Source organism: Equus asinus, chromosome 12 (genome assembly GCF_041296235.1).
Source record: "Equus asinus isolate D_3611 breed Donkey chromosome 12, EquAss-T2T_v2, whole genome shotgun sequence".
Taxonomy (NCBI): Eukaryota; Metazoa; Chordata; class Mammalia; order Perissodactyla; family Equidae; genus Equus; species Equus asinus.
The window spans coordinates 3,638,479-3,654,225 of NC_091801.1; the positions used below are offsets into that span (position 1 = coordinate 3,638,479).

Below are 15,747 nucleotides of genomic sequence, written 5' to 3' on the forward strand. Positions count from 1 at the left end.
TGTTGAAGTCCTAGCCCCCAGTAGCTCCGAATGTTGACTGTATTTGGAGATAGGGCCTTACAGAGGTAATCAAGTTAAAATGAGGTCATTAGGATGGGCTCTAATCCAGTATGACTGAGGTCCTTATAAGAAGAGGAAATTTGGACACATACACAGAGAAGGAAGACACAGGGAGAAGCCAAGACACATCTACAAGCCAAGCAGAGCGGGCTGACACAGACCCTTCCCTCGCGGCCCTCTGAAGGAACCAACACGGCTAATGCTTTGATCTCCAACTTCTGGCCTCTAGAACTATGAGAAAATAAACTTCTGTTGTTTAAGCACCAAGTCTGTGGCACTTCGTTATGGCTTCCTAGCAAATGAACACACCTGTCATATAAATTTCTTAAATTATCCTTTTGATCAGGTAGCATTTTGCTGAGTCTTTTCGCTCAGTCCTAGATGAAATTCAAACTTTTGAATATTCTTCACAATTTTTCATTATTCTGTTACCCAACTTTTTCTTTTATTTTGCTTAATCATAATATCCTCAGTTTCTTAATTGACATTCCTGGCAATAAATCTTTGCCTTAGATAATAATAATAACTATTATTATTATTACTATTATCATTTATTATCTATTAAGACTTTCATAATAGAAGATACTGTTTTAAGAGCTTTCCATGTGTTAGCTCATTTAGTCCTTACAACAGCTCTGTGGAGAAGGCAGTAAGATTATCATTGTCATGTCATAGATGAGAAAACTAAGGTACAGCAAGCAAAGTATCTTGCCCCAAAATACACAGAGCCACTACTGGATTCCAGTTACTGTAATTGCCTGTCCCATGATATTGACTACTATACCCTGTAGTAGCAGTAGTAATAATAATAATGGTAATAATAATAATTAACCCCAATGAACATTGACTATGTGCCAATATCTACCTAAGCTCTTCATGTGCATAAGCAGTTTAATTCCCACAACAACCTATTGGATACTCAGCATCATTATTTCCATTTTGCAGATAGGAAACAGAAGCATAGAGGGGTTGAAGGATTCCCCAAGGCCACTGTGGTGGTATGTGGGCGAACACGGATCTCCCCCGCAGGCAACCTGACAGCAAAGCCTCTGTTCTTTTCCACCTATAGACTGCCTCCTGGAAAGTGAGAGCCTTTCAGGCTCTATCTTTCCAAATCCACCTACCCTTCTAAACTCACTTCAACATCCTTATGAAGCCTTCTCTAACCCCCCTCTGGCCAACATTAATTTCTTTCCTTAAAAACCTAACAGCAGAATATATACTTGGCCCAAGATAATGGATGGATGGGGATGTTTGACGACACTCGGCTGGATATTAACATTGTTTCTCTGACTGATGCTTTATCCCCATATTTAAATCACATGCTTTAGGGGGAAAAATCCAACACAACACTTCCCTAATGATGGGAATAAGTTCTCAACAACTATTGTTTAAATTTAATTGAACTGTCTTTAATTTTCTGTTAGCTGATTCCGGGCTTTTATACTAGTCTGTCACCTATTCTGTCATCAAAAGTGGATTGACAGCACCCCAAAGGCATCCAAACTTATTAGGATTTTTCTTGTTAGACGTTAGAATCTAAATTAATGATTTAAAGAAACTGATTTAACAGAATTGTTTTTCAGAGGGTACTGGTTTTTTCACTGAGAAATGGCAGCTAACGCTCATAGGTATTCACGTCTTCTCTTTTGTAGTGTTTATTAGCAACAACACACCCTCTGTCTTATGATTCCAGGATGTGGGACGAGACAAATGGATTATAGTTTTAGTTCAAGTTGATTTGAAAAGGAGAGAAAAACCTAGTAGTAGTCTATTACTTTTTAAAGAGCAATCCACGTTAAACACTTATCAGTACTCAGCTTTGGCAAACTGTTGCATTAATATATTTTTTCTTTATATGGTTTTCTCCGCAGTGGAATTTAGTCATTTTAAAAATTCTGAAATAAGAAATGACAAATTGTCCAGACTATAACATTAATTTCCTCTTCTGAACTTGCCAAGTCATTAAATACTGGGAAACAGCTATTAATAAAAGAGCTAGATATATACCTCAGTAAATATTCATTCACATAAGTCAATATTAACACAGTACATTTTACACTTTACCCAAATTTGTCATTTGCAATTTGAATTTGAAAATTACTGTTATTTCCAGACACCAGGCTAACTATAGAAGTACTATCAAATAATGAATATTTATATACATATATATATTTATGTACATAGATGTGTGTATATATAACACAGTCTGCCAATATGCTTTTAGAGAGAATGTGCAATCATGATTCTGCTATGCTTGCCAGTGAATTATCTATAAATCTTCTTTAGATCTATTTTTCACTAATAATACTAACCTACAGTTAACTTTTTTGCGACTGAGCTGCTAAATGTATAGAACTATATGAAACATACATAGTATTGATCAGTCTGTTGTCTTTCTATACTAATAATTTTATTAAAATTAAAACAACTTGAGAGTTAATATATCTACAATAAATTATTATTATTTAAATAATATTGAATAAATTTTATATATTATTCAAATACTTACTTGAATAGTTATTTTACCAGATGGCCCTTATAAAAGATTTTCATCCCATAATTTATCTAATATTTCTGCCTATTACTTATTTCTACCTATTACTTTCCAGAGTCATAAAGGTACTCTGGGATGCACAATTCCAAAGGAGTGCTGCAGAAAAATAAAATACACCAAATTTATTTCAAAGCATCTCTGGTTTATATTAAGAAGTCCAGTTTCAGACTTAGCCTTCCCTCAAGACTATCTCATCTGTCACACAAAACCAGAAAGAGAAGATCAAATTAAACCAACGGTTCCACCACTGGATTGAAGAATAGATTCTTATCTTACATGTAATTCAGTGACAAACTGCAATGCAAGTTTGTATTTTTTCTCCAAGTAGGTGACTTGGCAATTTGCTTTTCTATAAATATCATTTCATTACTTATTTATTCCAATGTAAGAAAAAAGTTAGAGTTTTTCAATATTTTGAGATTTCTGAGGGATAGAAACATGAGTACACTCTATGGTTGGGTGATTCAACCTACAAAAAATAATATTAAATTAAATTATAAAATAAAATAAGATAAATTATGGCTGACATGGAAACTGGAAGAGCATCCACATATACCTAAGATGCCATGTCCTCTGAAAGAAGGAGGCATGGGATTACAACATTTTTACATGCTGAGGTTGGAGCAAGTACTAAATATACAGGGGCTGGAAAAAGACTAGTCTCTACTAGAAGCCAGGGAAGAATCTTGATGATCCCTGGGTTGGTGTGGAAAGGAGAGAAAGATCTAGTAAATTCTCTTAGAGTGAGGACTATACCTAGCCCCTTGCAATATATAATCCTTGGAGAGTCTGAGGGTCCCGTTGACTCCAGAAGCATTGCCTGAGGGGAGATGCACTGCTGGGTGGACAGCCTTTCTCCATTTAACCTGAAAACATAAAGGCCTTCCCACATGTCAAAGAGAGGTCCAAGATAACTACTACTCAATTGTGTAAGAAATCCCATCGGCTCTTAGTCCCTCACTGCCCAGGAGAAAAAAACAGCATGATGTGCACAGATATGAGGGAGTTCTGTAAGAAAGCAAGCAATTAATGAAACAGCTTTTTGTAGGAGGGAGATGAGGCAAATAACTAGAACAGGTGGATACTATGGATGCAAACCAATGTCAGAAAATGTTAATAAAAGTGCCACGGCAAAGGAGTCAAGAACATAAATGGGGAAAAGCCAGTCTCTTCAATAAACAGTGTTGGGAGAACTGGACAGCCACATGCAAAAGAATAAAACTGGACCACTGCCTTACGCCATACACAAAAATCAACTCAAAACGGATGAAAGACTTGAACACAAGACCTGAAACCATACAACTCCTAGAAGAAAACATAGTTGGTAAGCTCCTTGGCATTGGTCTTGGTGATGATTTTTTGGATCTGACACCAAAAGCAAAGGCAAAAAAAATCAAAAATAAACAAATGGGACTACACCAAACTAAAAAGCTTCTGCACAGCAAAGGAAATTATCAACAAAATGAAAAAGGCAGCCTACTGAATGGGAGAAATTATTTGTAAATTATAAATCTAAAAAAGGGTTAATATCCAAAACATATAAAGAACTTATACAACTCAACAACAAAACAAAACAAACAATCCAATTAAAAAATGGGCAGAAATGTGAATAGGCATTTTTACGAAGAAGACATACAGATGGTCAACAGGGACATGAAAAGATCCTCAACATTGTTAATCAACAGGGAAATGAAAATCAAAACCACAAGTGATATCACCTTTCACCTGTTAGAATGGCTATTATCAAAGAGACAAGAAATAACAAGTGCTGGCAAGGATGTGGAGAAAAGGGAACCCTTGTGTACTGTTGGTGGAGCCACTAAGGAAAACAGTATGAAGGTTCCTCAAAAAATTAAAAATAGAATTACCATATGATACAGCAATTGCACTTCTTGGTATTTATCTGAAGAAAATGAAAATACTAATTCAAAAAGATATATGCACCCTCATTTTTTTTGCAGTATTATGTACACTAGCCAAGATATGGACACAATCTAAGCGTCCATCAACAAACGAACAGATGAACAAATTGTGGTATATATACACATACAATGCATTATTATACAGCTATAAAAAAGAAGGAAATCTTGCCATGTGCGACAACATGGATGGACCTTGAGGACATTATGCTAAGTGAAATAAGTCAGACAGAGAAAGGCAAATGCTGTACGATCTCACTTAAATGTGGAATCTAAAAACAAAAAACAAAAAAACAAAAAACAGAAGCTCTTAGATAGAGATAACAGATTGGTGGTAGCCAGAGGTGGAGGATGAAAGGTGGGCAAAACGCGTGAAGAGGATCAAAAGGTACAAACTTCCAGTTATAAAATAAACAAGTCATGGGGATATAATGTACAACATGGCAACTAGTTAATAATACTGTATTGTATATTTGAAAGGTGCTAAGAGAGTAGATATTAACAGTTCTCATCACAAGAAAAAAATTTTAACTATGTATGGTGACAGATGTTAACTAGACTTATCACGGTGATTATTTCACAAATATACAAATATCAAATCATTATCTTGTACACCTGAAAATAATATAATGTTATATGTCAGTTATACCTCAATAAAAAAAAATGCCATGGCAACTCTTAGACAGAAGTAATGACAAACAAGAATTTCTAGGACTAAAAACTTGACTTCTGAATAAAAAATTGTTAGTAGTGAAGTTTCTAAAAAAAATTGCTTTAGGAGAACAAATGTAGAAAGAAACTATCTCACAATAAAGAACAGAAAGAGAAAAAGAGAAAAAGAAAGGGAGAAGACAAAGAAGACAGAAGTTGGAGCCCTAATATGCAAATATGTGTCAAAAAGAAAAAAAGAGAGGGATGGAGAAAATTTTCCACTAATTACACATAAGAAAGACTAGAATCTTCATTTTAAAAGGCTCATAAAATCCAAACAAAATTAATAAAAAGATACACTTCTAGACATATCTTGCTGAGATTTCTGAGCTCTTAAAAATAAAAATAAAAATTCTATGTTTCTGAGAGAAAGAAGAGAATACTAACAGAGAATAAAGAATGGTACTAACATCAGTCCTTATCTGGAATACTAGAAGTGACAAGATGTTGGAATAATGTTCTTAAGGTATTAAGGGGAAAAGACATATAATTAAATAATTCTAGATCAAGTCAAAATATGTATATGTGAGGACGTTTTCAGACGTGCATAGATTGAGAAATTATGTTATTAATTTACCTAAGGAAATTATTTTAGAATCCGCCTAAAACTAAGACTTAAAGGAGAACAGGTATAAATAATAAATCTCATGCAATTTTAAATTAAGTCCTAATGTGTAATAATAATGACAGATACTGGGAGTTGGCGCATAAGGAGAGGTACAGAATATTTGAAAAAGAAAAGATATATAAATATGTAACAAAAGTTGGGAAGTAAAACTCTAATCTACACTAAAAGCAGAAAATACATTCTGCTTATATGTCCACTTAGAAAATGTGATTAGTACAGAAGCGAGAGAAATTCTTAATAAGACACTCAAAAAAACTTTTATAACCCCATTCTGTCTCCACGATCCAAGAAAATTAGAAATCCAAATATAAAAAGGCCAAAAACAACTTGGCCATTTGAATATTAAGATATTTACTTCAAAATAACCTCTGGAAGCTACGACGCTCCTCTGCAGCCCTGGGGTGCACTGCAATCAAGCAGAATGACAATAATGCTTCCACTGAGAACTATTGTTTTACAAGTGACCACGGGGTGAAGAATCCACAGATGCTTAAGATATTTCTATTTGAAATTAACTTAACAGCACCATTGTAGAAAAAGTCTTCGATAAACCTAGCAGAGAAGCCAACGTTCAATTTTCTAAAGCAAGAACCAACTTAGAGAATTTTCCTTGCTTTTGACAATAATCTGACAGCATTTAACACTCTGTTTAGAGATTGCTGCAGAAACTCACTTTCTTCTCTTACTAAGGCTCAAAAAGGGAATTCACATTTATCTATCCACCGAACAGAAAGATGAAGCGGGTAACTAAGTACACAGAGAACTGTAAATCTATTTAATTTGCTATTTAGGTTATATCAGCTGAGTCAAATTCTAATTCAAATTCTGAACACACCAAACTTTAGTTAGTTTCCAGAAGCATCGGTGCCTTCCTGTTTCCTGAACTAATAATGATAATGCACATTCTCATGTAAAAATAGAGTATTTCGACAGTGACTCTTTCTTTGTACTTCTGATGGTGCTAAGTAAAAGGCAGTGTTGTATAGTAGATAGCATATGGGTATGAGAGTTAAAAGATCTGGGTTCCATTCTTGGCTCTACCATTTACTAGCCATGTGAACTTCTCTGGGTTCACTCATCGATAAAAGTGGGATAACAGTATTTGCCTTACTTGTCTTAAAGGTTTGGGATGCAGAGTAACTACAGAGTCCCTGCAATGGCCTACCAAGCTGCCCTGGAGCTCGCCTTCCCTCAGCTTCTCTGACCTTATTTCCAGCCATATTTCCCCTCCCTCCCTCTGCTGCATCCACACTGGCTTCCTTGCTGCTCCTTGACTATTCCAACGCAAGGTCTCTGCCTTGACCATTCTCTCTGCCTAGAACGCTCTGCCCCTGACAGCTTCAGACTCACTCTCTCACTCCCTTACTTCCTTCAGGTCTCTGCTCAAATGTCACCTGTATCTCTACTTTTTATGAACTAATGTGAAATTATGTAAATGTTATTTTTTATGACATTAAATATACTTTCAGACACATGACATAATAATTTAGAATAGTATGGTCAGTTACCCCTTTAACATCTCTGCTATATTGTTTGCCTGTCTTAATTATCCTAATGTTTAAATATTCAAAAGGTACTAACTTTGCACAATGTTTCTTTGAAAAAATCGTATGTGTACTTCCTTTTGAAATGGAATTGTTTCTTCACTAGAAGCAACGTGTACAATTTCAGGACTTTAATATGTTGCGAGCTAAGTGGGTCAAGAGCACAGTTATTTGCTTTGATAAAACAGTTTTCAAATTGGTCCTGGGTTTTTGTAGTTGTGATTGTGTCTGTGTCCCCTACTGAAATAGAGTGCGGTAGAAAACAGACATCAGCTCTCATCCATTTCCTTTTTCTCTAATACTCTGTACATAGCAGACACTCCGTAATTATCTGATTAATTTATTGAATACAGGCATTCATGCAATGATAATTATCCCCACCTTTTTAAAAAGGAAATAAAACAAGGAAGATTACTTACACTTAGAGCCTGACGAAGAAGACCCGCTGACAGTAGATCTTGATCCCCCTTTCATGGAAAAGACCCCTTTGCCCCTGCGAGTTGTGGTTACAGCCACTCTGGGACGCTTCAGCGGAATGACGGCGCGGGGAGGTGGAGGCACGCGCCCGTGGTAATCAAATAACCTTCGCAAAACACAAATGCGACTGAGAGTTGGTTTGTGCCCAAGTGCTCTACCAAATTCGTGAAATGATTAAAACAGTGGCCTTGTAAACAATGTCAATAAACTTTTTATTTTCATTGTTATTCTCACACAGGTATTTATTAGAAGATTCATTTTTCACTAAAGAAATAGGATGCTAATATATAGTCTATGCTTTCCAGACATTAGGATCTGACTCTCCAGTGTGAACTAATTTTTAAGCTATGAAAGGACAAGGAGCTTTGCTCCAATAGTACCATGCAATTTGTTGAAATTATTCTGACCTTTGTTCCCAAGTATATTTCTTTGCTTGGTTTGACAGATTTACCCTTCTTAGAACAGAAATCTTCCTCTTACACATCAGACACTTATTGGCTCACTAGTCTGAAGAGGAAAATTTCATGCAGAATAACGAACAAAGCAAAGAAAATTATTGTCCAATCAGAAAACAGCTCAGAAGGAAAAAAACAGCTACGAGAGAGAAATCACTATGGTGCTATATCTCTCTCTAAGGGCTTTTTAAGTACTGAAAGTTTCCTTTGACTGTAGAAAAGAGCAGACTGAGTTTGAATGAAATGGTGCTGGCATGAGGACAATGTTTGTTGCCTGAAGTGCTGGTGGGAAATATTTATCAAGATATTTTTCTATTGTTAAGACAATTTGCTAGATGTGCAAATTGAGAGTAGAAATATTTGTAGAGTCAGCTATTGAAAATTTCTGTAATAAAAAAGAAGACCAATAAAACTCAGAAGTTTTTACTAAAATGTAAAAAATGATATTTACCACAATCATGCATTTCCATTAAACAAAGAAAGGAATAAAAGCATAAGAGTATTTACTCATTTATATAAACATGTAATTCATAGATTCAAAAGCTTCATATTATTTATACTGCATACATAAAGACAACAAGTATTTGTGTGACTTAGCGCATTTGAGCAGCACAAAAGGTCAGAGAAAAAATATGAAGATATATTTACTCATCTATTTTTAAGTCTATTTGCCATCAGATGTATTATTATACTATCTACTATAAAGAAAATAGCATTATTGACTTAGAAGAATGATTGTTACATATTTTACTGTGGCATCATTATATGGATTACATTCTCATAATTGCTTTAAAACAGTCAATAAAAATAATCTAATATGAAAGTCAGAAGTGAGAAAACTAGAACAGGAAGAAAATTAAAGAAAAAAACTTCTATAATAGGTTATTTCATAAAATTACACCCTATTTACACACACAGATGAAAATGCGACAATCTCTTTTTGGAAAATAATATATAAAACATAACAACAAGATAGACTGGTTTTCAAATATTCATTTAGAGACATTTAAAACTATGACACTATGGGGAAAAAAGTAGTATACAAACCACACTGCGAGCAGAATCTAGTACTGTGAATGTCTCCTACACTATAGAGCTAAAGTGTTCACAAACGTTTTGGAAACATGCTGGGAAAAACTACGAGATGTCTGGAAAGGAGAAGAAATGAAATGAGACAGAGTTCAAGAGAGGTGCCATCCTCTGTGAACGAGCAAAGTCCATTAGAGCTGGAGAACGGCCAGCAAAGAGCAGGTCATGGATGTCAACACATTACAGTTTACTGCAAAGCGTACAGGCAGGACAAGGCTGAAAGGGTTATGAATATTATCCATACCACTAGGGGCTGGAAAATCAAAAGGGTCAACTAAGCCTGCCCCTCATTTCAATCACAAAACAAGGTCTACATTCCTTATTTATAAGTTGAATTCACAGGGCACCTTAAGTCAGTGAAGCAAAACACAAAGGCACTTTTATGAGCTACAACACCCAAAGCTATTGAGGGAAAAGAAAAGATGGCAATTCACTCATCTTTCAGGGTGTAAGAGGCAAGCTCTTTTGGAGGGACCGTTTCCCAAGGCCACAAAATCACAACTTAGGAGGTTCATTAAAGCCACATTTCCTGCTGATTCAATTATTAGGCAATTTGATAATATTTTACTGGGAGCTGAAATATTTATCAATATTTCTATTGCTTCCCCCAGCCAAGGATTATAAAGCCTCCAGTGTTGGCCAGCCCTGATCTTGAGTTGAGAAAAGACAGCTGCATTTGCTCATTATATTTGTGACATACTTTTAGCACATTTTAGGAGCACTGTCAGTATGTGCTGTGTCCTTTGTTGTCAATTCCTACAGAGCGTAGCCTTTGTTCTCTGAGTATTTTGATAAGTTGCTTCAAACAGAGATTTCTCTTTTCTCACCAAGGAATTAAGCAAGTCTTTACCAATTCTTTCTGCCCCTTAATGGGAAGATATTCAGTATCAGTATTTAATTTTTTGAAGAAGAAGATTTGAGGTTAGCTAACGTCTGTCACCGGTCCTCCTCTTTTTTTTGCTGAGGAAGATTGGCTGTGAGCTAACATCCGTGCCCATCTTCCTCTACTTTATATGTGGGACACCAGCCACAGCATGGCTTGATAAGCCTTGTGTAGGTCCGTACCTGCCCTCTGAACCGAACCCTGGGCTGCCAAAGTGGAACATGAGAACATTACCCATGCACCACTGGGTTGGCCCCCAGAATTTAAACTTTTCAAAGTAATATGCAATTTACAAAACAAACCTAAAAAAGGTACAGTCGGCCCTCTGTATCCACCAGTTTCGCATCTGGGATTCAACCCACTGCGGATCGAAAGGCCAATGATGGTTGTGTCTGTACTGAACATGTACAGTTTTTTTCCTGTCATTTACTCCCTAAACAATACAGTATAGCAGCTATTTACATAGTATTTAAGTTAAATTAGGTATTATAAGTAATCTAGGGATCATTTAAAGTATATGGGAGAATGGGTGTAGGTTGTACGCTAATACTGTGCCATTTTATGTAAGAGACTCCAGCATCCGGGGATTTTGGCATGTACGAGGAGTCCTAGAACCAGCCCCCTGGGGATACTGAGAGACAACTATAAGGGCATTACACATGAGAGCGTAATTTTTAATTTTGCAAAATTTAATGGAGTTGGGGAGTTTCTTAATTTTGATTGTGCACACTTGAGTTTACCAGAGATAAAAGGAAGGAAGACTGAATATTATCTGACTGCATAAAAACCTCAAGATGATGACGGGAAGGGGGCAGACTTCCTGGGCCTGGGAGGCGGGATGTAGGCGGATCCCATGCGGAGGGAGTAGGTGAGAGGCAGCACACGCAGGGGACACTGCACTGGCTTTCTCATCAGAATTCTCTTTAGAGCAAATCAAAGAAATTTTGCCTTTACAAAATATTAAACCGGCAAATACTGTTGAGACAAAGGAAACAGTCCATTAAAGATTATAGACTGACAACAAAGATTGTAATCCAACAGAATTAAATGGAATCCAAATCTGAAAGGTCAGTTAAAAGCTTGAAATTTCTTCCTTCCTCCTATTTTTTCATTCCTTCCATTCTCAGAATTAAACTCCCCCTCCTGTTCTGTAACGGTTCTTCTTTTTCCCTAATATTGCTTAGTCAGAATATCATTTTTCCTCTAATACCTTGCTGGTCAAATAGATAATGGTTTATAATGAAGCCAAATGCATAGTTTTTCCTTCCCCAAGGTCTGCATTAAAATAAAAACTCTCAAAGATCTAAGAATACTGGTTTCCCCCTAGTATTTGCTGGTCAAATGGATAGTGGTTTATAATGAAGCCGAACCTAATTCTCTCTTCTCCAAGGTCTATTTTAACATAAGAACTCTAAAAGACCCACTCTCAAGCAGTAAATAAAATAAATGTAGTCAGCTTTGAATAAAAGAAGCCCAATGAGGAAATTTGAGGATTTAATTTGCTTTATCTAATAAATATTTCTATTTTCATGTGTTCCTTTCTTGCTTGGAATTTTGTTTGCTTGAATAATACCTGGGATATGTAATTTTATTACCTAGGAAAAGCTAAGAACTGTTAAATAATTTTAGTATTAATTTACTTGATAAAAATAAATACAACTTGTCTCTAGGAAGAATAAGGATATTAGCTATTAAAAAATAGCTCCGTTTTGGACAAAGGCAATATAATGGCATATTGACATAAAAATATGAATATAATTTTGAATGCTTATTTTTATTAAAAGCGTGTTATTATTAAGCTTTAACAATAGTAAAGCAATAGTTTAGAAAAAAACACACTCCCAATCTCAGACTCTGAAACAACTACCATCATTCTCTAATCTTTTTTCCCCAGGTACGCATATTTTTTCACATCGTGAAAACATAATATATGCACAGTCATGTATTCTGGCTAATTCTTTTCGGTTTATATTAAAAACATTTCTCAAGCCTGCTAAAGGGTCTTCCTAATGTTTATTTTAATTATTGTTCTTCATTTTCTCAAATAGATATACTACATTCTAATAAATCATTACCTTGTGGCCTTTTGACTCACTGGCTATTTTTCACTGTCAACTAATGTGATTTTAAAGTTCAAGAAAAAATTTTGAAAATGTAATATTTGCATAGTTTTTTGTCCCCAAACACTAAATTTCCATTTTAGATAAACAGTGATTTCAAGAATTGGTAATTATCTGTTTTCTGTTAAATTTCCTTCAAGAATAGAATTGCTCATTTTCCCTACTTATGAATCAAAACTACATAGTCACTACATGGTTAATCTAACAGAAATACGTGGTCTGGACTGGGGGCTGAACCCAAGGGCCGCCCAGAGCCAAAACCTGGCAACGAGCTCAGGGCCATGTTCTCACTGGGCCCTTAGCGCATAAACAAAGATCAATGACCGAAGGACCAGAGAAGATCTCTCCCTGGGTCTTGATTCAACCTTGAATCCTCCTCTTCAGCATGCTCCACTTCTGACAGACGTATAGTCTATAAAACCAAATTAAATGCCTATCATTTTTAAGAAAGCATATATTTGAAATCCAGATGAATGATTCTTATATCCTGCTAGCATATCTGTTTTCTATACTGTTTGAACTACTCAAAATTCATAAAATCTGTCTCTAATTTCCACCCTGACTTCAAATAAGCTTTTGGTTAAAAGTGAATCAGAAAGTAATTTTTAAAGGCACACTTCTCTTGAGACCAGTAAATAAATAATTTCTATTTCTATTGTTTGTGATTAAACTTTTCTGAGACTTTCAGTGGAGATCCCCTCCCTGGATCTCATGCAAATTCTTCTCGGACATGCTTTTAAAGGCAAGCTGATTGAAATCCTGAATGATCTTTTTAGCAATATTTTGACCTTAATATATAGTCTTTATATTTTGCACTACTTTGCTATCTGTTATATTTTGTGTACAGCTTTTAGTAATTAAAAAGTTAATTCATTCAATAGCATTGTAAGGCTATAAATCAATAAAATGATTCTCTTATTCAATTCTTATAATTCTCTAATGTGGGTATTCAGCCATTTTGCCCGTGAAGGAAACTTACGAGAAAGAGAAGTGACTTACTCAAGTTTAATCAGCCAGCACACACACACCTAGGCCTGAAACACATGTCTTCTGACTCCAAATCATGTCCTTTGTCAACTGCACCAGGCTGGTATTTCCAAATGTTTTAAGTGGAATGTGATTCTACCAGATGGTAATTTAAATTTGTGTAATGAAACAGCCACTGCCTCTTGCTAATATGTTTTTGCAATATTCATGAACATATACTGTGCTCTACTAATCAATAATCTGAAACAACTGCAACTTGACTTAGAGTCTTTTTCATGAGCACCACAAAACTAGTAACTTCTCTTGTGTTAATATATACAGGGCCAAAACGGTTCCAGAGTTGAACAGCACCCATTTTGAATCATTTAATATGTGTACCGTGTATGTTTTCCATATGGTAAAGCACCTCTGGCATTTCTTTTTCTCTATTAGCAGAAGTTCACTCATTACTGGAGGTTATGAACTGCTCAGTGCTCTTCCTGATACTACTGAAAAAAAGTTGGATTAAACTGCTAATAATATCTCAGAAATTGAAAACATACCTTGGGGGATTTAATATAATTTTAGGTATACATCTCCTTGTACTTTACTTGGAAGAGTATAAATATTTATGCTCAGCTTTAATAACGTGTAATGTCCTTCATTTAGAGTCATACTTGACCTTTTAGAAGAAAATGCTATTAAATGCTGTAAATTATTGGACAATGCTTCGTGTAATATAAAAATGTGAAAGCTTAGAGTAACCACTCAAGTCTATTATTTAGTGATACCCTTCATGATCCCTGAAACCATGGATAGACACGAAATCAGTCTTTGGAAAAGTTACTGCTGGGCCAATGCATCAAAATGATAAGACGGAACTTTGTGTAAAGAAGTTTTTCTAAGCTAAAACTATGTAAGGGTTGAAAATCCCCAATTACATTAGAATCGCCAAACCTGGCAGAAATCGGATAATACCATGTGGGTGTATGTCAATTACTAAACTCTAATCTCTCAGCCTCAGACCCAGCTTTAGCCGCAGCTGGGGTTGGGACTCCGTAAACTGCATTCCCGTGGGGCCAGCAGCTCCTCACTAGACTCAGCCAACAGAGGACCTGAGAGGGAGACTGCCAAGCTGGGGCAGGAAGAGAGGATCCATCCTTCCTAATGTTCTGCTTCCTGCTTTTGTTTTGGCTTCCTGTTCTTGTCAGCATTACTCTAGCCTTATTTCTTCGCCCTGGCAGCAGCAATGCATTCTAGTAGCAGCAGCTGACTCCAGTTTGAGTAATTTTGCAACACTTGCGGAACACTGTCTTTGCCCTCCCTGGGAGGTCTGGGCTCCAGCCGCACAGGGCCCCCTCTGGGCTCCATACACCAGCACCAGCTGAGCAGGACCGCCTGCTCCCAGCTTCAGCACTGCACGTCCCTTGTTCTACATTAAGTTTTGATAATCCCAACCTCTTCCTCTGTTTCCCCAGCCTTACATGTGGCTGCTGCTTCCCGTGGTTGCTCATTCCATTATTCCATGCTGCTTTCTTTTTGCTTTTTCTGTTCCTTAACACCCAATCAGAACATTTTTACATATAATTATCCCTGTTAAATATATCTATGTGATTTCTGTTTTCTTGACCAAAACCAAAGCGGTGTGGGGTTAAAGGAAAGAGCTGAGCACTCTCTCTCTGCAGTGAAGTGTGTTCGGCTGCGACTGGAACACTCTGGGAGCAGGAGAAGGGAAAACAAAAAGAGAATAATCCAGAGGTGCCATAATGGACTGTTGTGGAAGGACGACTGACCAACCAGCTTATTCTCAGTCATAGGGCCATTGCTACATGAATATCAGTGTAAGAAATACATTCACCATCATTGTCAATGTTTACCGTTAGCTGTCATTAACAGCTAGCACTGATCAAGCACTAAAAATATACTAGGCATAATGTAGATCATTATAGATACATCCTTTCATTTAATCCTCAGAACAATCTCATGAGGCAGGAATTAATTTCATGCTCACTTCATGGAAGAGACAACATGTCCTGTGGTATTAAATGACTTGCCCAAGTTGGCATCACTAGTAAAAAGAGAAAAAAATTAACCATAAATATGAGCAGAGTGTAATTTATGAGGAATTACTGTGGATAAAACTGTTAGCACTGACTTTGTAAGCTTTTCTTCTTGTCCAGCCTCTCCAATCTGTTTTCCTTTCCAGGGGATCTATGTTCACAGGGAACTCCCAACCACATCCACTGGTAGCAGATGCTTATGTCTTTCTTAACCAAGTGCAATAAATGGAAAAATTAACGAACGAGAGCACAGACTGCTTAGACAGTCTGTTAGCAAT

At 36.2% G+C, this 15,747-nt stretch overlaps 1 protein-coding gene across 23 annotated transcripts in view; it reads right to left on the reverse strand.

The window, feature by feature from the left end:
• RALYL (RALY RNA binding protein like) overlaps positions 1 to 15,747 on the reverse strand; it is a 654,295-nt gene that overhangs the window by 64,447 nt on the left and 574,101 nt on the right. For all 23 annotated transcript variants that reach the window (XM_070480983.1, XM_070480988.1, XM_070480984.1 and 20 more), the window contains one exon: positions 7,839 to 8,002. In XM_070480983.1, coding sequence (XP_070337084.1) covers positions 7,839 to 8,002 — 164 coding nt within the window. The remainder of the gene's footprint in view (positions 1 to 7,838; positions 8,003 to 15,747) is intronic.